Raw genomic sequence first — 27,317 nt, forward strand, 5'->3', positions numbered from 1 at the left:
AGACGGAAAAGAAAACCTGCCGAGGGAGATGTCACAAGGAGCCAAGAACCAGAATGAAATCACTGATGGAAAGCTTGTTGTACATACCAAGGTGAGCATATGGAAATGTCTTCCTACTTCATCAAAAAGGTATCACCTAATAGCGCATCAAGGTCTAACTGCAAATCATCATAAAGAACTCACAGAACAATGCAAGAGGACTTTTCTGGAAGACATTAAATTAAAACATACCCTTATTATCCTGGCAGCCTCCAAAAGGATTCGGCAACGTTCCATGCCAGATTTTTGACTCCATAGTTTAAAGGCAGCCTTTGCATCTTGAACAGCTAAATTTACTTCCTTTTCTCCTGAACACGTGAAAGTAGCTATCACTCGCCCTATAAATACAGAGAAAGTCAGTTTTATCTCAATTGGTTGCCACACATTTTAAATAAAGTATTGTGTATCCAATTTTCCTTTTATTGATCCTCTTCTTGTTTTAAAGTATGGTTTGATTTAGTGACTACCCTTATACCAGCAGCTGACCTTTTTAAGAATCTAATAAAAATTGCAGACTTCTGTCCAGAAAAATCTACTGAACCGTATCACAGAATTATAGAGAGAACATGTCCCTTGCCTAGCACACCATGAACTTCAGGGTAAGAACCCCTGCCCTCCTCTATTTTACATTTGGGTTTACTAACATTAACCTCCAATCAATTATTTCACAATGCTCCTTAACAATGTTTGAGAATCCCAGAGGTCTTACAAAATCAAAGTACTCCGTCTCCTGGGGTATGAACTCTGACTTTAAATCACTGGTTTATGTTCTATACAAGTCATATAATACTGATACTTGATGAATATGGTTAATAAACAGAATATCAAGAAAAGATATTCTTAAAAGCAAGAAAAATTTTTTCTCAAATATGGGGAAAAGACAAACAAACAGTCCCTCATTTTCTTATCTCAGTCTTATTCCCTATCCTGGGCAAAATATGAAATGATCAGTTTTTCTAGACCCAAATCCCAAGGGTTGTGACTGACTCTACTAAAAAGAATTCTCTAAAATGTCAAAGTCAGCAGTTTCTTTTCCCCTCCCACAAGAACACCTGGGACTCCTGCTTTTTCCAGAGATTTCACAAACCTACTATTTGTTACAAATTTAAGTAGCCAACTGGTAAAGGCAGTGCTTACAGATCACACACACTGTAGGCAATTAAAATAAAGAGCAATTTTTCTTTCTTTTGTATCATTATGGGGGTGGGGGTCAAGAGGCTGTTTCCTCCTACCTAAGGAAGAGCCTGATGGTGTCTGTGGCCCCTTCCTGCTCTGACAAATCGCTGCTCTGTGGTTTGGTGTTATTGATCAAATGTAAATTCTCCAGTCTCTTGAAATCCAGTTTTATCCCTCTGGCTACATACCACTTGGTTTGCACAAACATTTACACTTCTCTCCTCACAAATATTCCATAACACCCAGCAAAACAAACACAAAGCAAAACCAAAACTAAAAACCTGTTCCTCATTTGCTTTGTGATCTGTGGAGCTCCCAGGGCAAACTGAGGGCCTGGCACAGTGCTGGGCACACATTAAACACGGGATAAACGCAGGATTTTTTTTTCCCTTTCCCAGTTCTGGTTCATGTTCGGAAATATTTTAACACTAGGGGACGGCAACAAGGTCCTCATTCACGCTAACTAGAAACCTCTGTGCGCGTTCCTCCATTTTCGCACAAGTGTTTCTTTTCACCCCGTCCTTCTAGAACTCCTCTGCTACGTGCACGGTTGAAGACATTACTGCAGTCCTAACCTTAAAATTTAATAATTAACGAAGACTCCACCTCACCCACCGGGGGCTTTGTGGACTCTCTGTTCAGGCCGTTGTAAAACTACCCATGACCCCATCGAGCAACTCACCAGCCTGTCCAATTTCCTACGACCCCCTTCGTGTCCGGTCCACATGCTTTCGAGTTTGCACAGCACCGTTAGCTGCCTACACATACAACTTTATACTCTACACTGTCACTTACCTGTGCTCAGTAAACGTCTGCTGAATGCACTACATGAAGGTTCAGTGAGGTAGACTAGGCTCATCCCTGGGGCGGGGGAGAGTCAATCCGCGCCCGACCCTCGCCCCTACCCCGGTCTCCGCCTCGTTCCCCGCCCCGCCGCCCCGGCCCTGCCGCCCGGTCTCCGTCCCGTTACCGGTTGCTGGCTCTAACGCCTTCTCGGTGCCGGAGGCGTCCACCGGATCCACGCGGGCCCCGCCGCGGTAATTGAGCGGCTGAGACACGATGAAGGTGCCAGTGCTCATGGCGGCGACCAGAACAGGCCGGAGAGTGTGGCGAAGCGGAGAGAGCCCGGCCGTACCCGCTCGGAGGAACATGGGGCACGGGCGCACTGTCGTGCCCTAGGTTAAGGGAAGGTGGGGAGGGGCGGGGGCCGCAGAAGGGGCGGGGGCCGCGGGAGGGGCGGGGCCGCGGGGAGGCAGAGCTAGCTACGGGCTGAGGGGCGTGGCGCCGCTGGACTAGAGTGAAGGGGCCCCCAGGAAGAGCCGGGCCTTCCGGGGCGGAGTTTGCGAGACCTTTGGGGGCCCTCGCTAGGCTCCTCCGCGGTCCAGGTCTGGCCCTCGCTTAGCTGAAAGGATGGGCGAAACACCAGAGACTTAAACACACGCACACGCATGCACGCTTTCTCTCTCTCTCTCTCCCTCCCTCCCTCCGTCTCTCTCTCTCTCTCTCTCTCTCTCTCATTTTTGCTTTCTTCTTCCAGATCAATATTTGAAACAAGAGTTATCAGGTACATCACTGCATGTAATCATCCCAGGATCTTACTCTCGATTTTTCTGTCTGAAGAAAGCGGAGGATTGGAGTGCTAGTAATTTTACTTTGGGGATTACTTCACTATTAAGCCACCATTTCTTTATTTGTGTAATAATACTTTTAAAAAGTTATTGCCTTTGTTGTACACCTGACACTAACACAACATTGTAAATCAACTATACTCCAATATAAAATAAAAATTAAATTAAAAAAATGTTTAAATGTTATTGTAAAGACCAACGGGAGGACTGTCAAGGAAACATGATATTTTGGAAAGTGCTGGGAGTGGGGGTGGTGGTGGGATGAATTGGGAGATTGGGATTGACATATATACACTAATATGTATAAAATAGACAACTAATAAGAACCTGCTGTATAAAAAATAAATAAAATTCAAAAACAAATGCAGTAAATAATTGTGAATAAATTAATACAAGTAAAAAAACAAGATATTTTGATGTGAAGCTTTTTTTTTAAACATCTTTATTGGAGTATAATTGCTTTACAATGTTGTGTTTGTTTCTGCTGTATAACAAAGTGAATCAGCTACACATATACATATAACCCCATATCCCCTCCCTCTTGCGTCTCCCTCCCACCCTCCCTATCCCACCCCTCTAGGTGGTCACAAAGCACCAAGCTGATCTGAAACTTCTTTTTAAATTCCGAAAGATCTATGTAAATTCTATTAATGACAGCAGCACAAACGGAAACCTAATAACAGGTTATAAAGAGCAAAATCCTCATGAAAAGGCCTGTGGAAAAAAGGCACTCCCATGGTCCCAGCAGCTAAGGGATCTTACACAAAAGCAGTCTTGTTCACTCTTCATACTGAACTCCCATGCATCTGCAGCAGAGAGTTTCATGAACAGAAATTAATTGCCAATATGCACATTCCATTATTTCCGGCAGGCTTGTTACTCTTCTAGGGGCTGCAGTCTTGCTCAATGTTCTTTCCTTTACCTACCAGCACAATATTAGGGAGGGTGATTTTCACGTTTGAAACAGAAATAAACTACCCTGGTCAACTTTTCCAGAACTCTATGCCAATTTGTTAACCCCTGCAATGCTTCTGAGATTTGTAGGTCTTGGTCCTCAAGTGGAAACAGCAACATTCAAACTTAGAACACCTGGGGCCAAACTCCGCTACTACCTTTGTTATTATTGGCCATTGGAAACAGAATTGAAAAATATCATGAGTTGATAACCAGCAATGTAGATTTCCAGGATCACTAGATCAAAGATGGTCATTTGCATGTACAGAGACCACACATCTGAAGGTTTTTACTTGGGGGGTGCAATTCCTACTTACAATGTTCTGCCCCAACAAATGCATTTTGACCTGTCAGATCATGGGTCCTGATGTTTGTTTTAGACATATGGTCGTGATGTCTGTTGCTATAATTCATAGATTATAAAAATGACAAATCTCCACCAAAATATTTAGCTCTTCCCCTTACCTACTGGTGCTTTTATTATTAGTGTTATTAACATATTATTATTTGAAAAACCCAACATGTAGAGAGAGCTTTATAGGTTGCAAAGCCCTTTCACATTTATCTCCTCACATAATGCTCATAATAACCCTGTAAAAGAAAAGGAGACTAGTACATTGAGTGAGGAGCTCATATAGGGCACTCTCATAAATATCTTAGTGGTAATTCAGCAAGTCAGGTTTTATCATCCTTTGTGTAGATGAGGCAACTAGCTCAGAAAGGTTGTAGATCTCCCCGCCTGGAGGACCTGGGATGGGAATCCAGGTCTGTGCAAATCCAAAGCACATTTCTTCTCACTACACCAGGTCCAGATGTTGTCCCCATGAAGGTTGCCATCAAAATTCTCTCTTAATTGGGTAGTCATTTATCAAAGAAAAGGGGGATTTTGAAACCCAGGAAGCTGGCCCTGGGGAAAAGATTTAAAGAACCTGTAAATTTCCTGGGAGGAGCTTCTTAGCAATACTCCCAAAGCAGCTGAGAAGCCACAGAGGGTGTTGGCCAGTTGTGATCGGGGTGAAAATTTAAAGAGACAGGCACACACCGAGTGAGACGAGTGCACCTCCTGAGATGGATGCACGAGGGACGGCACAGGTGAAGGGATAAAGAGGAGTGGGAGGAGTGGAATCGTTGCTAAAGGAGGAGGAGAAGCTGAGAGAAACTGCCTACCTCACAATTTGCTTAAAGCCAAGCCTGGGTGCCACTAAAGCCACCTCCATATCCAAATTTCCTTCCCCAGAGAACTGGAGGTGAAGAAGAAAAGCAACTAGATCCTCTTCCTCCATCTCCAGGATTCCCAAAGGAGGGAGCCCTTGGGAACCCATTTGGGGTCCCTCACTCCCCTCTCACCCCCATGTCATCCAGCTGCCAGGCTGTTGCTTTGGCTTAGTTTCATCATTAGCGGTACTCCATGCTTTGATACATCCACCAGGAGGAAAAGAAAATGTCTTTAGGGAGTAGCCAGCTCTTACTCCATCTTCTAGAACTACATTAAAAATAAACAGTCATACAACTTTTTTCCTGGATACAATAATACATCTATTACACTTTTCTTTCAATGAGGAACCAGAAAACCATCCACACAAAAAGAGGAAAAAAATTATTCAGAATCCTTTTCCTGCCCATATTTACAGGGACTTTCTCTTATAATAGTTTACAGATTGAATTCCATTTTAAGCCTTGAGAATGCACACATTCTTCACATATAGAATATAATTGTCTTGGGACTTCCCTGGTGGCACAGTGGTTAAGAATCCACCTGCCAATGCAGGAGACACAGGTTCGAGCCCTGGTCCGGGAAGATCCCACATGCCACGGAGCAACTAAGCCCGTGCGCCACAACTACTGAGCCTGTGCTCTAGAGCCCGTGAGTCACAACTACTGAGCCCGTGTGCCACAACTACTGAAGCCCGCGCGCCTAGAGCTGGTGCTCCACAACAAGAGAAGCCACCACAATGATAAGATCATGCATTGCAACGAAGACCCAACGCAGCCAAAAATAAAATAAAGAAATTAAAGACTCAAAGATTTTTAAAAAAAGTTATCTCTGTGATAAGCCATAATTGAAAATATGAAAAAGAACATATATTTGTATAACTGAATCACTTTGCTGTACAGCAGAAATTAACACATTGTAAATCAACTATACTTCAGTAAAATAAGTTTGAAAAAATTAAAAAAAGCAATTTTGAAATTAAAAAACATCATCTCTTAGTAGACTTACGTTTATCCTCTTCCATATTCATTTGTGACAGGTGAACAATTTCCTGATTTAATAATTTAAATTTTTCTTCTAAGATTCACAAAGTCACGTTAATATGTACCATTCAGATGGTGAAACAGGAATGTGGGGAAGTTTTTTAAAGAGAGGGAAAAGAGACAGTGGTAGTCACTTAAATGATACTCCCTGGGAACCCCAGATTGCCTTACATGAAGACATTTTGCATAAAGGGTAACAAGTCCAGACAGGATTCCAGCTCAGCGGTCTTATACTGTAGACCCAATGGAGTCAGCCTACCGGATGCTCTAGTGGAAAGAGCATGGACCCTGGGGCCTAAGGCTCTTCCTGGTTCTGCCACTTGCTGTGATCTTGGACACATCACAACATTTCAGAACCTGATCTGTCACATAGAAAATCAGGACAATAAAAAGATATCCTATCTACCTTATAGGACTGCTGTGTTTGAAGATCAAATGCTCTCAATATGCGAGGCATAATGTCAATTGCTTTATATAATCCATCCAAAACACTATGAGGGAAAAATCCATGTCACTGATGTGACTAGAACCAGTAATTTGTAGGTTAATCTAAAAAGTTAATTACAGAATCATGAAAAAATTTTTGTATGTACTTCAGACACTTCTAACTTATAACAAATATATACCTATTCACTTCTGATGTAGGGTCAAGGCTTTTTCCCTGAATATGAGCCTATTTTTTTGAGTCTCGTTTTTCTTTTAATAAATTTATTTATTTTTGGCTGCTTTGGGTCTTCGTTGCTGCGCGCGGGCTTTCTCTAGTTGCGGCGAGCGGGGGCTACTCTTCGTTGTGGTGCGTGGGCTTCTCATTGCGGTGGCTTCTCTTGTTGCAGAGCATGGGCCCCAGGCATGCGGGCTTCAGTAGTTGTGGCTTGTGGGCTCTAGAGCTCAGGCTCAGTAGTTGTGGCGCACGGGCTTAGTTGCTCCGCAGCACGTGGGATCTTCCCAGACCAGGGCTCAAACCCGTGTCCCCTACGTTGGCAGGCGGATTCTTAACCACTGCGCCACCAGCGAAGTCCCTTTTTTCTTTTTTTGTATACACTAAACCCATAATAAGTGTTCAAAGAACCCTTTATTTTGTTTTCCATGCATAGTTTATAGCAATAAAACAACAGAATCAAACATTTGCAACTCAAAGATTTCAAAGACTGCAAGAATTTAAACAGAGTTTTAAAAATTTATTTATTTAATCTTATTTTTTGGCCATGCCGCGCAGCATGTGGGATCACAGTTCCACAACCAGGGATTGAACCCGCGTGCCCTGCAGTGCAAGCATGGAGTCTTAACCACTGGACCGCCAGGGAAGTCCCTAAACAGAACTTGTGATGATGAAAATTCCATGTTTTGTGGCAATGTTTTCCTAAAATAAAATGTTGTGGGGTTTTTTTTGTGGTATGCGGCCTCTCACTGTTGTGGCCTCTCCCGTTGCGGAGCACAGGCTCCGAACGCACAGGCTCAGCGGCCATGGCTCACGGGCCCAGCCGCTCCGCGGTATGTGGGATCCTCCCGGACCAGGGCACTAACCCGCGTCCCCTGCATCAACAGGCGGACTCTCAACCACTGCGCCACCAGGGAAGCCCTAAAATAAAATGTTTTTAAGACGAAAATGTATCACCTCTTATTTCCAGTTTTGGTTTCTTTAAAGTGAAGTATGAACTAAAACACTAAGAATGAATATGAGTACTGAATCTTTCTAAACTTTTATTACTTTTTTCAGTCTCTGTTATTTTACCCATATGTAAGTCAAAGCAATTATTTTTAGCAATTTGCTTTTATTGAGTCATTCCAAACCATTCAAACTAGTTTTCATGGACACAATTCTCTTTTTTGCATTCATATTTCATTAATTTACACAATACTTAGTGTACATAATTAAAATTAACAAGTAAAACAAGTAACGTTATACAATTCCCTGGTAAGAGCTAAAGTGCATACGTGCGGCTGAGAGTGTCCAGTGTGCTGTGGGCAGCAGGCAGCAGGGTTTTCAGAGGGAACTAAGAGAATCTAGCTGAAGACTCAGATGAGTGATGTTGGATATGACAGTTTTAACTGGAGTGTTCATCCCATTTTCCAGACGAGGCCATTGAGGCTTAGACAGTTAAGAGATTTGCCCATTTTTAATAAATGACTCATATGAAAAGCTGAAACAGATACAGGGAAAAGAAACCTAACACATAAAGGTCAGAGAAAACCTTTAGGAGGAGGACATGCTTGAGTTGAGTTGAGAAGGAAACATGAGAAAATCAGGCAAATAAGAGGAAGAATATTTCAGGCAGAGAAAACAAAGGTAATAAAGTCTAAAAATGTGAAAAATGCAGAATTTAAAAAATAAATTTGCTTGACTAGAGCCTAGGATGTATGCGAGACAGGGATGGGAGAAGGGTAGATCCTAGGGGTGGGAGAGGCTGGAGATCCAGACTAGGATGATTTTCTATGCTAAATAGTCTACATTTACTTACAGGTTACTGGGAGCCGGTGGACAACTTTCCTTGGAGGAGCAACACAAGTAGATTTATATTTTAGAAAGATTATTGACTTTACAGGATGGATGATGAGCCAGGAGAGACCAGAGTAAAGGAGACTACGTGGGAGGCTACTTCAGGGAAATTTAGGGGACAGAGATGAGGACATGAATGAGAAACTCAAAAAAGAAACTATTCCAGATAATCTGCAATTTCAGTAATCTGACTGTATACCTGGAGTGGGATGTATTTTAAAGAACCTCCCCCCACTCTCCCCCCAAAAAAACTTCAATTATTTTCAGTAATTATATTGTTGGTAGTAATGTTGGTATTGATAATCTGGGACTTTTGGGTGGATATTGTGGGATTATGCTAAAGACTAAGTATATGATATTCCATCATTTCTGGCAATGAAAATTGGAATTCTTAGCATGAGAATTAAGAGAGACACAGGTTAAAGAAATTAAGGAAAAACTCTGTAGCTCGGAATTTAAGAGGGGCATAGAGTACTGGTATAAACGCATGATGCATTTTATCTTAAAACAACAACAAAACGTATTACCTATCTTAGTCCACAAAAAGGGCCTAGAAACCTACTAACCCTGTCTCAACGAGCATCTTTATGCTCTGACTGCAGTCTCCAAATACCATTCCCCAGTAAAAATAATCAGGCCTCCTTGAAGAAAGTGTTGCCTTCTGCTCAGGCAGGAAATATGAGGTGGCCCTGGAACATCTTGTCATATCACTTAGCAAGAATGCCACCAATGAAAACTAGGGTCATGTCAAACAGTCCCAGGAGCCAGCTTAAAGAGCCTCTCGCTGGCCAAAAATAGGACAATTTGAGCATCCGCAAGAAAAATAACTTCAGTGAACTGAAATGAATCAAGTATGTTTAAACCTATGAACTGCTAATCACACACATTGTTCACCCCTGAAGCATTAGAGTGAACAGCTCATTATTTTGAAAACCAGATAATCACGCATTTAGTCTGCCTTTCCTATAAAATTTAACACTGGGTAACCAAACGGTATATGAAGGGATGCTTCTACCTATAGAGGTACTTTTACCTAATAAATGAAGAGATAGTAGAGTATCATAATTTTTCAATCCCTAATTATTAGTAATTAGTGATTAGCAAAAGCTAACATTACAAAAAGAGACAAGCAACAGTGTGTAAAACAGGCATGCAATCAGCAAATTTCAAACTGAGGGAAACCCTACAGGGGAAACAATGCAGTTTCTTCAACAAATAAATTACAAGGGGGGAAAAGAAAGAGAGAGAGTGCAGAACTAAAATGTGAGTGGACTGCAAACCAGCCAACATCAGCGTCACCCTGGAATTTGTTAGAAGTGCAAGTTCTCAAGCTACACTGCAGTCTTATCAGAAACTCTGCAGTAGGGCCCAGCAGTCTGTGTTTTAAGGCTTCTAGGTGATTCTGATGTATTCTAGTTTGAGAACCACGATAATAGATTAGAAGAGATTTACAACGCTTGTCAACCAACTGATTCAAAAAAACTGTAAAAAATTTTGACATCTATAGACAATTATCCTATCAAGGAATTGCCAATTTTTTAAAGTGTGAAAATGGTACTGAGACATATATAGAGATATAGATATTCTTTAAAGCCCTGAAACGTTTATGAGTAAAAGATACAATGCCTAGGATTTGCTTTAGAATAATATAAGAGGAATAGAATAGAAGAACAGGTAGACAGAAGATTGGCCATTAATTAATTGCTGAAGATGAATAATCAGTATCTGGGTGTTCTTTATACATTTTTTTAACTTTCATTTATTTTTGAGGTTTTTCCCCATTCTAAAAAGCTTTAAAACTCAAAGCAAGAAGTAAATTCAAAGAAAATAAAAGACTGTAACTTAAGCAGAATTAATCCAAAAAAGGAGAAAGTATATGGTGCTTTTACTTGTATTGAAGGGCAGGACTGAAATACACAATATAAGTTTAAGTTATGTTGAAAAAACCCTACGACACACTAGCCTGTGACAAAATGATTTTGATTTGGATGTAAGGGAAAATTCTGGATGCTCATCAACCCACTGATGTCATTTTAAATTACTAGACAAACTGAAGAGAATAATTTTCAAATGAGAGAAGAGGAACCACAATCTGGTCAAAGGCATATGAGTACACTCATTTGCTTTCCAGGTTTCAAACTGGCTTAGATTTTGAAGTCTTATCTGTTAATAAATTTAGGTTTACCTGAATTTTTAAAAAGTTTACTACTAAGTATATTATGAGCACAACCTGAGTAGCCTAAGGTAAATATTAATAATGCTTGATTTTTTTTTTTAACTAGGAAGGGGACAATCTACCCTTTACATAAGCAAAGTAGCCAAATCACGTGTTTTGAGAGCTGTTCAGAGGCTTCTCTGGCTTGAAATGTCATCTCCACTAATTCAGTGATGGTCTGGATTTAGAGTCATCCAAATGACTAGTCTTGAAAATTTTTCAGGGCAAGTAAATTAAAAAGCTAACTGTGAGGCTACAGTAGCCCTTAGTATCTCCTTGAGTTTACATTCTTGTGATGTGATAGCTCTGTTTCCTCTGTATACATCCCTGCTATTGTGTCCTTTTAGGAATAGGGTGAATAGATGTTCTCTCTCCTCCTTCCTTCTCCTTTTTTACTTCTCCCTCTTATTTACCCTCTTCCACTGAAATATACTTTATGAAAACCTCAACATCCATTAGAAATCTGATTAGAAAGCACCAGCTTCAAAACCTAAGAGGGCTGATGGGAGGATGAACTATATATTTTCACTTTACAAGGTAACAGCAGAATTTTGAGTGTGGTTTCTTCTCTTTTTATGCTTTATTTTAGATATTCCATCATTTTCTCATCATTGTTATCGTGATCATCATTTCCTTCTTTATCACCCTTTTAATTATTATTTTGCCTGGAACAGTTAATGACATGGAGAAAAGACCATTAGAAGTTATCACTATCCATTATCAGGCATCTTTTCTGATAAAGGTAACCTTGCAATAGAGATTTCTGTTCCATTTCATCTGCTTTCAATGAGCTCCTGCTGTGCTCCCTCCCACCCACGTGATGGCTTTGAGGAAACAAGAACAACAACCAAAAAAGACAAAGCCTCAACTTTAGAGCTCATATACTCTAGCTGAGGAGATAAGGGAAAGAGATGGGAAGAGACTCACCACATGCTATATTGGGATGTTATAATACAACATAGCATTTGAGAGCCTGGACTACATGGCTTTAAACTGCTTGGGTTCGAATCCTAACTCTGCCACTCACTAGCTAAGGGATGCTGAGCAAGTTACTTAACCTCTCTTGCCTCAGTTTCTTCATCTGTTAAATGAGGGCAAGAACAGTAATTACTTTGTGGGGTTGTCTCGAGATAATGCTTAAACTAGATAATCCATAAAATATTTAAATTTATCCATATATTTTATCAATTTCTGTGTTGACCATCGATTCTTCGATCCCACACCTTCCCCCTGGTATTCTTCCCCGTCCCTGAAATATACCCTTTAATAATTCAACTATCTTGGATTTTGTAGCTCTGAAAATATTTTCCCCAGTTTTGCTCCCAAACTTCTGGTTTAGCTGTACATAAAATTCTAGGTTGATAATTATTTTCCCCAGCTTTCAAAATATTATCCCACTGTCTTCTGGACTTGATGCCATTGAAAAGTTTGCTGTTGGTTTAACAGTTGTTACTTTGCAAATAATGTACCTTTCTCACTGGTAGAATACATGCATCTAAGGACACTACTGATAAAAGTAAACATTTAGTACTAGAGTTATCACTCCACATAAGATTTCTAATTCCATGGATTCGGGGGCGGGGGGGGGGGAGATCATGGTATAAACATCCCCTCATCCTTTACAAAGGAGCAGGGCAGGAACCGAAGGCCACTGTGACTACAAGGAAGGTCTGCAAGATTAACCACAAATAACCATAACCTTGCCTCCAGGGGAGGACTGAGTGCCTTCCCAAGAATCCAACAGATTGTACTAGGGTATGAAGGAAACTGCTGAGGACCCTCATTTTTATACTCCCGTGAGTTATTACCTTCCTTTCCTCTCATGCTTTAGAATTCCTATAACAGGGCAACTCTGTATTTTGAGCATATGAAGCAAGTATGATAAAATATTACATTTAAACATTGCCCCAGGGTAGGGGGGGACGGGCGAGAAAAAACAAAAACAGCATTGCCCCTTCCTCGCCAATGTTTTCCCTTATGTTCAGATTACTAAAAATATGTATCTAGAAATATGGCAAAACAAAACACGTCTCTCCTTGTAGATGAAATAGCTAAAATTTTGGCCTCTTTTATTGATCTCAGGTCATATATTTGGGTTGAAAAAAACACACAACAAATTGTTCCAAATAAGAGTTACATAAACTAAATTTTTCTTCCAGATCTCTAAATGCTCATAGAGAGCCAACTTCCATGGTACATGGCACACAGCACATACTTGAAAGTTGATCCCACAGAAATATTTGTGTAAGCAAAATAAGAATTTGTTTCTCATTACATAAACATCACCTGTGCTTATCTAATCAAAACACTTGTTTAAAAAAAATTAATCTGTGACCAAAAGCACTATCATGTTTGTTGAGTGCCATTCTCATTCGAATCATATCCAAAAAAACCTAGAAATAACTCAAAATTAGAAAGTGGCCCAAGTGCTAAGGCTGCCTATGGCTCTTGCTACAAAATAGTTGCCGGTCTTATTTGAGTGTCTAAAAAGAATGACAGGAATTATAGGGTTCTTCTTAAATTCAAGAGAATTTCCCAGAAGGAGGTGGAGGGCCAAGAAATCCACCTGCCTGCTTGGTGGCGGCTCGTGAAGGGGCAAGGCCAAGGATCTTCTGGATGTTCTGTGAAGGAAACAGAATAAAAATTGGGTTTTAATGAGATATAGAGAAAAGTATTTAACATAGATCTCATATAAACAGAAACCTTACAAATAAAAAGTACTAATATGACCTAAAACAGGATGATTACTACTTATTTTGTAAAAGGCCTACAATGTTATAGAGATCACAGAACAGTAAAAGGCCTCTTCCCTCATAGGATCTTGGTCTACTAACCAAAGAAGCTGATTTTTTCAAGTGGAGAATCATAAAAAGAGGTAATCTTTTATTTCAACACAAAGTACATTCATTAGCTATTTCGTGTAGGAAGGCTTCTTCTCTGAGTATGGGGCTTATAGCTGGATTTAGTCATTATTGCACCGTCTGAAGCTGAAACTGAAATATTCAGTATCAGCTGAAACTGAAATATTCGGTATCAATGTCTTCAAAGAAGTGAGAGAAATCAGAATTTTGCAAAGTAATCTAAGTTCAGAATCCTCCTAGGTTTCTACACAACCCCTCATCTTTTCAGCTGTCTCACTTAAATCTAATTCAGTAGTTTTTTTTTTAGAAACTCAACTTTATGAAACTAGTTCTCATAGAAAAGACTATTTTATACTCAGATTTCATCAGTTAGTATAACATTAAATTAAATAACATAAATGCAACAATGAGTAAAACTAGCATAAACAGTTTAGGGATAAACACAGTTGGCTCTTGGAAGGCAATGACTCAACTGGTGGGAGCAGACAGGTGGAGGAGTTCTAAAGAGCACAGGAGTGGACAGTGTGATGTGGGGATAAGGTGGTTTGCTTTAAAGAGGGAGGGAAGGGGTTCATGAATGTGGAGAGGGTAAATAAGGTCAGTTAAGATATTGTACAGCACCTGTAAGTGGGAAAAACCTTAAAGATCATCTAATTATTTTTGCTCAAGTCTTTCATTTTATATTTGAGAAATTCCAATTAAAACTTGGAAGAGTAGGATGGCCTGTCCAAAATTACAAAGTTAAATGAAGAACAGAGTTAGAATTAAAACCCATGTTTTTGGACTCTTAATCTAATGGGTTTTCTTACATAGTACCTCCTCTATTAAAGTTCTGTTCTTCAGAACAAAATCTAACCCAGGGTAGGCAGGTTAGCTTGTATGCATTCATTCATTCAACAGTTACTGAGTACCTAATGTGCATAAGGCACTATGAGAATATCTATATCTAGGCTCCTCTGAAGTATACACTCCCTAATACTTTATCATTAAGAATAATTGCTACTGAGAGGGCAGACAGCAGAAGCAAGAAGAACTACAGTTCTGCAGCCTGTGGAAGAAAAACCACATTCACAAAAAGATAGACAAAATGAAAAGGCAGAGGACTTTGTACCAGATGAAGGAACAAGATAAAACCCCAGAAAAACAACTAAATGAAGTGGAGATAGGCAACCTTCCAGAAAAAGAATTCAGAAGGAAATAGCCACCCAAGTCCAGGAAGCGCAAAGAGCCCCAGGCAGGATAAACCCAAGGAGAAACACGCTGAGACACATAGTAATAATACTGACAAAAATTAAAGACAAAGAAAAATTACTGAAAGCAACAAGGGAAAAACAACAAATAACATACAAGGGAACTCCCATAAGGTTAACAGCTGATTTCTCAGCACAAACTCTACAAGCCAGAAGGGAGTGGCATGATATATTTAAAGTGATGAAAGGGAAGAACCTACAACCAAGATTACTCTACCCAGCAAGGATCTCATTCAGATTCTATGGAGAAATCAAAAGCTTTACAGGCAAGAAAAAGCTAAGAGAATTCAGCAACATGAAACCAGCCCTATAACAAATGTTAAAGGAACTTCTTTAGGTAGGAAACACAAGAGAGGAAAAGGACCTACAAAAACAAACCCATAACAATTAAGAAAATGGTAATAGGAACATACATATCAATAATTATCTTAAACGTGAACGGATTAAATGCTCCAACCAAAAGACACAGGCTCGCTGAATGGATACAAAAACAAGACCCATATATATGCTGTCTACAACAGACCCACTTCAGACCTAGGGACACATACAGACTGAAAGTGACGGAATGGAAAAAAATATTCCATGCAAATGGAAATCAAAATAAAGCTGGAGTAGCAATACTCATATCAGATAAAATAGACTTTAAAATAAAGAATGCTACAAGAGACAAGGAAGGACACAACATAATGATCAAGGGATCAATCCAAGAAGATATAACAATTATAAATATATATGCACCCAACATAGGGGCACCTCAATACATAAGGCAACTGCTAACAGCTCTAAAAGAGGAAATCGACAGTAACACAATAATAGCGGGGGACTTTTAACACCTCACTTCACCAATGGACAGACCACCCAGACAGAAAATTAATAAGGAAACACAAGCTTTAAATGACACAATAGACCGGATAGATTTAATTGATATTTATAAGACATTCCATCCAGAAACAGCAGATTACACTTTCTTCTCAAGGGCACATGGAACAGTTCTTCTCCAGGAGAGATCACAACTTGGGTCACAAATCAAGCCTCAGTAAATTTAAGAAAACTGAAATCACATGAAGCATCTTTTCTGACCACAGTACTATGAGACTAGAAATCAATTACAGGGAAAAAAACATAAAAAACACAAACACAGGGAGGCTAAACAATATGTTACTAAATAACCAAGAGATCACTGAGGAAATCAAAGAGGAAATCAAAAAACACCTAGAGACAAATGACAATGAAAACACAACGATCCAAAACCTATGGGATGCAGCAAAAGCAGTTCTAAGAGGGAAGTTTATAGCAATACAAGCCTTCCTCAAGAAACAAGAAAAATCTCAAATAAACAATCTAACCTTACACCTAAAGGAACTCGAGAAAGAAGAACAAACAAAACCCAATGTTAGTAGAAGGAAAGAATTCATAAAGATGAGAGCAGAAATAAATGAAATAGAAACAAAGAAAACAATAGCAAAGATCAATAAAACTAAAAGCTGGTTCTTTGAGAAGATAAACAAAATTGATAAACCTTTAGCCAGACTCATCAAGAAAAAGAGGGAGAGGACTCAAATCAATAAAATTAGAAATGAAAAAGGAGAAGTTACAAGACACCACAGAAAAACAAAGCATCATGAGAGACTACTACAAGCAACTCTATGCCAATAAAATGGACAACCTGGAAGAAATGGAGAAATTCTTAGAAAGGTATAACCTTCCAAGACTGAACCAGGAAGAAATAGAAAATATGAACAGACCAATCACAAGTAATGAAACTGCAACTGTGATTAAAAATATTCCAACAAAGTCCAGGACCAGATGACTTCACAGATGAATTCTATCAAACATTTAGAGAAGAGCTAACACCTATCCTTCTCAAACTCCTCCACAATATTGCAGAGGAAGGAACACTCCCAAACTCATTCTATGAGGCCACCATCACCCTGATACCAAAACCAGACAAAGATACTACAAAAAAAGAAAATTACAGACCAATATCACTGATGATAAATCCAATATCACTGATGATAATCCATGATGAAAAATCCTCAACAAAATACTAGCAAACAGAATCCAACAACACATTAAAAGGATCATACACCATGATAAAGTGGGATTTATCCCAGGGATGCAAGGATTCTTCAATATATGCAAATCAATCAATGCGATACACATTAACAAACTGAAGAATAAAAACCATGTGATCATCTCAATAGATGCAGAAAAAGCTTTTGACAAAATTCAACACCCATTTATGATAAAAATTCTCCAGAAAGTGGGCATAGAGGGAACCTACTTCAACATAATAAAGGCCATATAGGACAAACCGAAGGATATACAATGGAGAAAGACAGTCTTCAATAAGTGGTGCTGGGAAACCTGGACAGCTACATGGAAAAGAATGAAATTAGAACACTCCCTAACACCATACACAAAAATAAACTCAAAATGGATTAGAGACCTAAATGTAAGACTGGACACTATAAAACTCTCAGAGGAAAATATAAGAAGAACACTCTTTGACATAAATCACAGCAAGATCTTTTTTGATCCACCTCCTAGAGTAATGGAAATAAAAACAAAAATAAACAAATGGGATCTAATGAAACTTCAAAGCTTTTGTACAGCAAAGGAAACTACAAACAAGATGGAAAGACAACCCTCAGGATGGGAGAAAATATTTTCAAACAAAGCAACAGACAAAGAATTAATCTCCAAAATATATAAACAGTTCATGCAGCTCAATATTTAAAAAACAAAGAACCCAATCCAAAAATGGGCAAAAGACCTAAATAGACATTTCTCCAAAGAAGACATGCAGATGGCCAAGAAGCACATGAAAAGTTGCTCAACCTCACTAATTATTAGAGCAATACAAATCAAAACTACAATGAGGTATCACCTCACACCAGTTAGAATGGGCATCATCAGAAAATCTACAAACAACAAATGCTGGAGAGGGTGTGGAGAAAAGGGAACCCTCTTGCACTGTTGGTGGGAATGTAAATCGATATAGTCACTATGGCAAACAGTATGGAGGTTCCTTAAAAAACTGAAAGTAGAACTACCATAGGACCCAGCAATCCCACTACTGGGCATATACCCAGAGGAAACCATAATTCAAAAAGACACATGCACCCCAGTGTTCACTGCAGCACTATTTCCAATAGCCAGGTCATGGACGCAACCTAAATGCCCACTGACAGACAAATGGATAAAGAAGATGTGGTACATATACTCAATGGAATATTACTCAGCCATAAAAAGGAATTAAACTGGGTCATTTGTAGAGACATGGATGGATCTAGAGACTGTCATACAGAGTAAAGTAAGTCAGAAAGAGAAAAACAAATACCATATATTAACGCATATATGTGGAACCTAGAAAAATGGTACAGATGAACCAGTCTGCAGGGCAGAAATAGAGACAGAGATGTAGGGGACAAACGTATGGACAACAAGCGGGGAAAGCGGCGGGGGGTGGTGGTGGTGTGATGAATAGGGAGATTGGTATTGACATATATACACTAATATGTATAAAATAGATAACTAATAAGAACCTGCTGTATTAAAAAATAAATAAAATAAAATTTAAATATTCAAAAAAGAATAATTGTTACTGATGTGTTTATATTTGAGATAACACTGTCAGAATATCACATAATATTTAAATATGAAGACACAACTTCAAGAACTCATTTAAATTATATTTGCCATAAAATACTTCATTCATTCATTCAATCACTCACAATACTATAGACCATGCTGTACTTTAAAAAGAAATCTAAAAACAGGTTATGAAGAAAAATCAATCATTAGTAGGTTACTTCCCCTTAGTAAAGCTGGAGAATGTCTGTATTTCTTTCATAATAAAAATAGCTCCTTCATGCTCCCCTCTAAAAATCCACTACACAAAGCAATAAGAAGACCAAATGATAGAATGTCACTAAATTTCCAACTTCTTTTATTTATTTATTTTAAAAATATATTTATTTATTTATTGGCTGCATTGGGTCTTTGTTGCTGTGTGGGGCTTTCTTTAGTTGCGAAGAGCAGGGGTTAGTCTTCATTGCGGTGCGCGGGCTTCTCCGAGCGCAGGCTCAGTATTTGTGGCACACAGGTTTAGTTGCTCCGCAGCATGTGGGATTTCCCCAGACCAGGGCTCGAACCCATGTCCCCTGCATTGGCAGGTGGATTCTTAACCACTGCGCCACCAGGGAAGTGCCTCCTTGAAAACTCTTAAGTCAGTGGTGAATCATATAATCACTAACATACCAGAACATGAAAAAAGTAAGTAATAGATAAAAACCAGACTCACAAATACTTACGTGAATTAGTAATGTCATAAAATTGCCTTAGTATAGGTTTAAAATTTAATCTTTGTTTAATCTGCCTCCACTCTGAATGATTAGTATAACAGAAATAATTTTAAATGTACTTCCATACCCTCATATTTGATAATGATTTCTTTAGAAGTGAAGTTGCAGGTGGGGAAAATTAACCTTTTTATTTCAAAAGAAACATAAGTTCCATGAGGGCAAGGACCATAAGTATATGTCAGTTTTTTTTTTATAACTGTATACTAAGCATCCAGCACAGAGCCTGATACACACATGTGTTCACTTTTGTTGAATGAATAAATGAACAGAGGACTCTATCAAGGGATTATTATTAATGTGATAGTAAGTTCTCTTATAGATAGGGGAAAAAAATATTGAAGCAGATAGATACCCTTAATTCAACCTAATATTATACCTCCATCATAATAAGGGGGCATGATATAGAAAGTTAGCAGTTTTCTTTTTTGTTTTCAGTAGTTGTTCTTAGGGTGACACTTTTTTTTAAACCAGTTAGCACACTCCTACCCTTGGGGTATTGTCACGAAGGGACTGGAGCTAGCTGATTTAATCACACTACCACTCTCAGTAAAGGAAGTGGATTCTGGTTAATACCGTAGAGATGTTATTAACTGACATATGTAAATATCATAATCTTTCACAAATATAAGGTGTTTAAAACAAATTCCAGAAACCTGGTGATAGAACTATCTACTCACTTCAGCAATTAAAACCGTTGACACTTTAAGGACATGAATAACAGAAATGTTTCTCATTCCCGTAGATGCTATATTCTAATTTACTACAAGAAGACTTCCCCATTAAAACAAGCAAGGCCACCCTACCATTGCTGGAGGTAACGAATAAAATACATTTTGTTTTTACACATTCAGCATAAACATTAACCCTGAGTGAATGAAATTATGGTTTTCACTCACTGAAACAAAAGCATGAGAAATTACTTGTATTCTTTTAAAAATGGTCTCAAACTGGTGGCAAACTGAAGCCTTAAGATAACAGTACTGGGTAAAATGATGAGTAGCTGTGGAAAACAGTATGTTGATTCCTCAAAAAATTAAACATAGAATTGCAGTATGACCAGCAATTCTACTTCTGGGTATATATGCAAAAAGAAGGGAAAACAGGAATTCAGACATTTATACACCTGTGTCCACAGCAGCATTACTCACAACAGCCAAAAGGTAGAAGCAATCCAATTGTCCTTTGACAGATGAATAAACAAAATGTGGTATATATATACAATTGAATGTCTATTCACCCTTAAAAAGGAAAGAAATTCTGACACATGCTACAACATGGATGAACCTTTAAAACATGCCAATTACAAAAGGACATAAGTATGATTCTACTTATATGAGGTCAAATTCACAAATATGAACAATCAAGTTCACAGAGACAGAAAGTAGAATGGTTGTTGCCAGGGACTGAGGGGAGAGGGTAATGAAGATTTAGTGTTTAATGGGCAGAGATTTTCGGTTTGGGAATATGAAAAAGTTCTAGAGATGGATAGTGGTGATGGTCACATGACAACGTACAATGTACTTAATGTCACAGAACTGTACAGTTAAAAATGGTTAAAGCAGCATATTTTATGTTATGTCTATTTTACCACAATAAACAAGAAAGATTAAAAGCACTGGAATTACTGAATATAGGAAACCAGAAAGTAGCTTCTGGACATAAGAGAGCATTGCCTTGAGGATTCCTCAGGAAAACTGCTACGAGGGGTGGTCACACTGACAAGTTTAAACCTTGGCACTCTATAGGTATGACACATATATTTTGACCCACTCCTCCATATTCTTTTACTCTAGGGGTTCAGATCACAATGCTTAGCCCACTCTATGACACCTGCGCATTGCAAAACCCTAATTATCTACACAAGGTGTGAAGAAAGGAGGAGTGTCCCCAGCCAAACACTTGCACTGGGATCTGAACAGACTTTCAAATTTCAAAGAGGAATTTAGACAGGCACTCCAGAGAAAATATTAATAGTAGGCTGCTGACAGGGCTTCGTGCTATTCATATACACACTAGATTCAAGAATAATCATTAACCTTACTGCATTCTTTTGACCCTCCGGCTCCTCAGTCTTTGAAAACAAGGGATAGGCAACCTTTGATCTCAAATGAATCCATGTTTTCCCTAATAAAAATCACATAATAGTTGGCAAAGTACAAGAGCAAAGAATAAATAAGGTACACCAGTGTCAACTCCAAACGCATCGAACCATGACTTAATGAAACCAAAATGTACTAGAAGAAAACAAGGATGAATTTCTTTATAACTTTAGTTAAAGACCAGTAAACCAAAAAAGGAAAAGAAAAACAAACAAAAAAAACAACTAAAAACCTCCAGCAAACAAAATTTTGCATGGCAAAAACCATACTAAGTAAAACAAACACGAATGACAATTCGTAAAAATTACTAGTAACTTAGATCACAGAGAGGGCTAATCTCCCTAAGAGCTAAAAATTAAGAAAAAGACCAACAACCCAATAGCGAAATAGGCAAAAAGCATACACGGTGTCTCGCCTACCAAAGAAAGAAAAAAAATACATGAATAGTTCTTAGACAAACAGAGATGCTCAATCCAAATAAGCAAATTAAAACTACGATGAGAGAGCAATTCTTATCTGTTAGATTGGTAAAACCCCCAAAGTTGGACAATTCCTACTGGAGGTTGGGGGCAACATGAATTTTCCCACATTGTTTTAGGGAGTAAAAAGTGGTATAACCCCAATTTTCCAAGTTTATATTTGGGTGTAGTATCTACTGTTTGTTTCACACCTGCCTTTTAGGTGCACACTACACTTTAAGGTATATACAGGAAATTCAGAAATCACTAGAAGCCCACGCACCACAATGAACAGTAGCCCCCGCTCGGTGCAACTAGAGAAAGCCCATGTGCAGCAACAAAGACCCAACACAGCCAAAAAAAATTTTTTTAATATATATATTTATTAATTAATTAATTTTAAAAAAAGAATGGCTTCATTGAGGGAATCATAATACAGTCTCTAATCTGAAAGCCTCATATTTTATGACGGATCATTTCACATGCATCTACAGAGTCAACTATTATGCAATGTAAGATCTTAAAAAACAAATACAACAACAAAACAAAACATAGAAAGAGAAAGGGAATAAGAGAAAGGAATTTTAATTCAAAGAAAGAAGCATATATTCCATAGTAACACTTCAAATGCTAAAGTATTTCAGACTGGAAATACGTTCATAATCCTCCTGTTAGTATACATACTAACAACCAATGGGGAACAGAATAAGAAACTATTGGCAGCTAATAAAAATGATAAAAGTAGGTCATTTTAGTGATTTTTCAAAGATTTTTAATATCTCAGAATACCTATACTAGAGCTCTATATACTTTTCTCTTATTAATATCAGTGCATAGACTCGGACAAGCGGAAATTAAAAGTATGAATATATATCTTCCTTGGCTGAAAACAAACACACTGAATTTTTGTGTGTTTTTTTTGCTGCTCCTTCTCTCCCCACCCATCACCTTTCACCTTTTTTTTGTATTCTCAGGAGTTAGCATGGCTGGTCTACCGTCCATTTTTTTAAAATTAATTAATTAATTAATTAATGGCTGCATTAGGTCCTCATTGCTGCGCACGGGCTTTCTCTAGTTGCGGCTAGCGGGGGCTACTCTTCATTGTGGCGCGCAGGCTTCTCACTGTGGTGGCTTCTCTTGTTGCGGAGCACAGGCTCTAGGCGCATGGGCTTCAGTAGTTGTGGCTCGTGGGCTGTAGAGCGCAGGCTCAGTAGTTGTGGCACATGGGCTTAGTTGCTCAGTAGTTGTGGCACATGGGCTTAGGATCTTCCCGGACCAGGGCTCGAACCCGTGTCCCCAGCATTGGCAGGCAGATTCCTAACCACTGCGCCACCAGGGAAGCCCCTGACTGTTTTTATAAATAAAGTTTTGATGGAACACAGCCACATTCATTCATTTACATATTGTCTAGGACTGTTTTCATACTATAATGGCAGAATTAAGTTGTTGTGACAGAGACTGTATGGTCTGAAAAGTAAATACAAAAGTATTTATCATCTAGACCAGCAGTCTCCAACCTTTCTGGCACCAAGGACTGGTTTCATGGAATACAAATTTTTCCATGGACGGGCAGCGGGGAGATGGTTCAAGCAGTAATGTGAGCGATGGGGAGCAGCAGATGAAGCTTCGCTCGCTTGCCTGCAGCTCACTTCCTGCTGCGCGGCCCAGTTCCTAACATGCCGTACCAGTCCGCAGCCCGGGGGTTGGGGACCCCTGATCTAGACCATTACATTGTGGTCAGCAAACATAAGAAGTTTGCTGACCACCATGATAAATGACCATGGCATTCCTGATAAAATTAATTGCTACACATACACCTCACCAGACTTTCTGAAATAACTGAAAGGAGTTTAAAGACCAGCTTGAGCTGAACTTTCTCAATGATCATTCTTAACATTTATTTCACTAAAAAAAAAAACCTTTACAGTTCAGATGGTGATTTCTAGGTAACAATGTCCAGGTAGCAGTGCAAATGGTGCATCTAAAATAACTATTGTGAGGGAGTTCCCTGGTGGCCTAGTGGTTAGGATTCCGGGTTTTCACTGCCATGACCTGAGTTCAATCCTTGGTCAGAGAACTGAGATCCTGCAAAGCTGCGAGGCTGGCCCCAAAAAAACAAACCCCCAAACACAAAAAAACCACAAAACTGTCGTGAGCCATCACAAATAAAGTAGTAACATCTGCATGTAATTAAAATAGAATTGTTCTTTGTTGCTTAAAGTAGCATGTATACATCATTTTTTATTAATATTTTGACCTTAGCTATAATTTTAATATTTCATACTTAAATAATCAAATTTAAGAGCAATATTCTAGTTATCAATGACCTCTGTTAAACCAACAAAGAGATCCATGTTGTCGCTGTCTTGGCTTTCACCTCGGATAAGCCAAAATGCTAAAGCATGTCAAAAGATGTAGTATACACCTCGGCTACACAAGAATACCACTTCCTGGTGGACATACCCACTTAAGTGCCTCACAAACACCTCAAACAGCATGTTTTCTAACCAACCTACTTCTCTTTCTTCTACTCCCATCCTCCATTTGGTCACCAAAGCCATAATGTTGAAGTTACCTTAGTTTCTCCTTTCTCACATTAAATCAATCACTAAGTTCTGCTAGTTTACCTCTATATATTTTTCAACTTTGTCCTCTCCTTTTCAACCCTCCCATCACTGTAAGTTTAGAACATAGTGATTTTTTACTAGACTACTGTGATAATCTTCTGAGATTTCTGCATCTGGTCATATATCTACCCTTCAGAATGCAGCAAGTGTCAGAAAATGATTCCAGGAAGCCTGGAAACTTGGTTGCATTTAATATGCAACAGAAAAAGGTGGGAGACATCCAGATAGAAGGAACAGCATTCACAAAAAGTGAGTCTGGGTAAGTGGAACATGGAAACTGTCAGGCAAGTCAGAATGGCTGGAGTGTTGGATGAGGTGAGAGATGAGGTAAGGAAAGTATTAAGTGGTAAGATCATGAAGATCTTTGTGATCTTCAAACTATTATTCCATCTCCTATTGATTCCCACATGCCAGACAAATCAAAAAACCTGCTGCCACAGACAATATTCAGAGGAAGAAGAAGAAAAATAACTCTGAATCATTTATGTAACAATCATTGAAAGAATCATGTTCATACTTACTGCATGTGCCAACCTCCCCACTACAATGCCTGCTGAGTGGCAGTATGTTCAAAAACTGAATAATGCCTTGAAATATGAAGAGTTCTGGAGCCAGAGACTTTAATTAACCTCTCTTACTTTTTAAAGTCCCATCTCAAAAGCCACTTCATTCTTTCAACCTTTCTGCCTGAATCGTCTGCCACTAATTGAATGTTATGTCTCTCTTCCAGGCTCTCACAACCTTATATGTATCTCTTAGCTCTCACTCTTTTTCACTATGAATGTCTGACCATCATGTTGCTTGAATGTAAATTCTACAAGCCAGACTTTATCTCAACTGTGACTAACTTCAAGTCACCAAATTATTTGTTTATTTGTGTTTCTGAAGTGCCAAAAGGCACTGGTGTATAATAAAGAAGAAATGATAGTGGGAAGACAAAACCCACTCTTTACTTTCCTACCTTTAGATAGTTGCAATAAAGAAGAAACTTGAGAGCTCTAAAAATGGGATGTGGAAACCATGTTTGATTTTATGGCTACTTCCCATCCCTAAGGATCAGTAATCTAGACCTACATACATTTAAAACAGTTTTAGATGATACTCGAATTCTAACACAAGCAACTGAAAGATCTCAGTAGCAACAGGTAGACACTTCCAGTATTACAGAAGTAGACACTAATTTAGGGTGTGACAGCAAGGAAGGATATACATATTAAATAGTGGATGTTGTCACTTACCTGTCGAATTGACATGGTACAGAGAATATACAGGAAGATGAAGGAACAGTCTGTGGTATCGTCCCCCAGCAGATTTCGATGAGACAGTCCTTGGATGTAGGAAAGGGGGGTGAAAGGGAGCTTTGCCACCACTCTACCATCAAATCTAAAAAGGAAAAAACAAAGAACTGTTATTTTTGGAAGACTGACAAGCTTCTTAGTTCCAGAGAAGAATCTGGGACAGAAATAGAACTCTAAGTCCCTTGATCTCTAAAAAACAAAGAAAGGATGATATTCTAAAAAGAGACTTGAAATATAAGGATGTAAGGAAGGGCGCCTAGATTTTTCCCATCAATCTTTTTCTAAACTAGTGATTCTTAATTTTTTCAGTATCAGGATCCTTTAACACTCTGAAAAATTATTGAGGACCCTAAAGAGGTTTTATTTAGAGGTTATATCTATGAATATTACTGTTTTATAAATTAAAACAGAAAATTTAAACCATTTATCAAATCATTTAAAAGGTAGCAATATTCAGTATGTTAACACAAATATTTTTATGGAAAATATATGTTCCATACAGAAAAAGAACTGAGTGAGAAGAAAGGCTTTTTTCCCCCCAATCTCTTTAATGTTTTATTTAATAGAAAAATGTTGGATTCTCATAGCTGCTTCATTACTCAGGCTGTTGCAATATTACACACCCTATGAAGCCTCTGGAAAATTCCACTGTACATTCATGAGAGAAGGAGAGTGAAGAAGGCAAATAACATCTTAGAATTATTACAACAATAATTTTCACCTCAAGGACCTCCTAAAAGTCTCAGAGACCTCCAGGGATCCCCAGACCACACTTTGAGAACCACGGTTCTAAACCATGACACCAATAAGATTTTAAGAACCCTCTTTTCCAAGACTCAAAGATTCCCAGTATATACACATTAAACAGGATAAACACTTCTGGAGAGAAATTCATGGAATATACATAGTGGTGAATGAAAAATGGCATACATAATACTCTGAGATAACTTTTAACATACTTCTAATGTTTGAAAGTAATTCCTTTTACTTTTTCTAAAATAGAAAAATGTTTTGAAAAGAGAAAATCTTAGAAAAAAACTAGAAGAAAATATGTATCAGTGTTTATTTTGAGATGCTGGGGATATAAACTTCTTTTACACTTTTCTATGAATAAGCTGTACAGTCAGCCAATATTGAGAATTATAAATTAATGTGATTAAGGACAGTGATACTTCATAATATTAGAAAAATATATGACAGTATCAGTTACTTTATCCAAATAAAGTCTTTAACTCCAGTTAAAATATCTAGAACATTCCCTCTTAGAAAAACATTTGGTATTTAGAATGTTTCTATAGAGGGAGAGGGAAAAGAGAGGTAGTATTACCATCTTTTTCGCTGGGGAAAAAAATACCTAAATATCCATATTAACTATTGTGGTTATAAAGAGCTTCTTATACAGCTGAACTCCAAAGAATATAAATAGAATGAATTTGACATATTCTGTACATATGTATGATTGTCCACTTACTATGCCCAACCGCTTTCCTAGTATATAGTTTGCACAGGGTAAGGGTTCTATCATGAACTGTTGTTACTTGGATATGACGAAAATATTTAAAGATCTGCTTGAAGTAGTTATTCTTATCTAC

The 27,317-nt window shown here is 38.5% G+C and overlaps 2 protein-coding genes across 5 annotated transcripts in view; both read right to left on the bottom strand.

The window, feature by feature from the left end:
* Positions 1-2,459, bottom strand: part of ALDH9A1 (aldehyde dehydrogenase 9 family member A1) — a 27,883-nt gene extending 25,424 nt beyond the window's left edge. The window contains exons 1-2 of one of the 2 annotated variants that reach the window (XM_027096834.1): positions 2,186-2,459; positions 232-377 (exon numbers count right to left, since the gene is read on the bottom strand). In XM_027096834.1, the coding sequence (XP_026952635.1) occupies positions 232-377; positions 2,186-2,366 (327 nt within the window). In that variant the 5' untranslated portion in view covers positions 2,367-2,459. Of the gene's footprint in view, positions 1-231; positions 378-1,897; positions 2,057-2,185 lie in introns of those variants that run through there. The other variant, XM_027096835.1, reaches the window with a different exon arrangement.
* Positions 2,460-12,798: 10,339 nt separating this feature from the next.
* TMCO1 (transmembrane and coiled-coil domains 1) overlaps positions 12,799-27,317 on the bottom strand; it is a 47,410-nt gene continuing 32,891 nt past the window's right edge. For all 3 annotated transcript variants that reach the window (XM_027096860.1, XM_027096861.1, XM_027096862.1), the window contains 2 exons: positions 25,666-25,810; positions 12,799-13,386 (listed from right to left, as the gene is read on the bottom strand). In XM_027096860.1, coding sequence (XP_026952661.1) covers positions 13,288-13,386; positions 25,666-25,810 — 244 coding nt within the window. In that variant the 3' untranslated portion in view covers positions 12,799-13,287. The remainder of the gene's footprint in view (positions 13,387-25,665; positions 25,811-27,317) is intronic.

Source organism: Aethalodelphis obliquidens, unplaced genomic scaffold (genome assembly GCF_003676395.1).
Source record: "Aethalodelphis obliquidens isolate GAN/ISIS:26980383/991018 unplaced genomic scaffold, ASM367639v1 scaffold109, whole genome shotgun sequence".
NCBI lineage: Eukaryota > Metazoa > Chordata > Mammalia > Artiodactyla > Delphinidae > Aethalodelphis > Aethalodelphis obliquidens.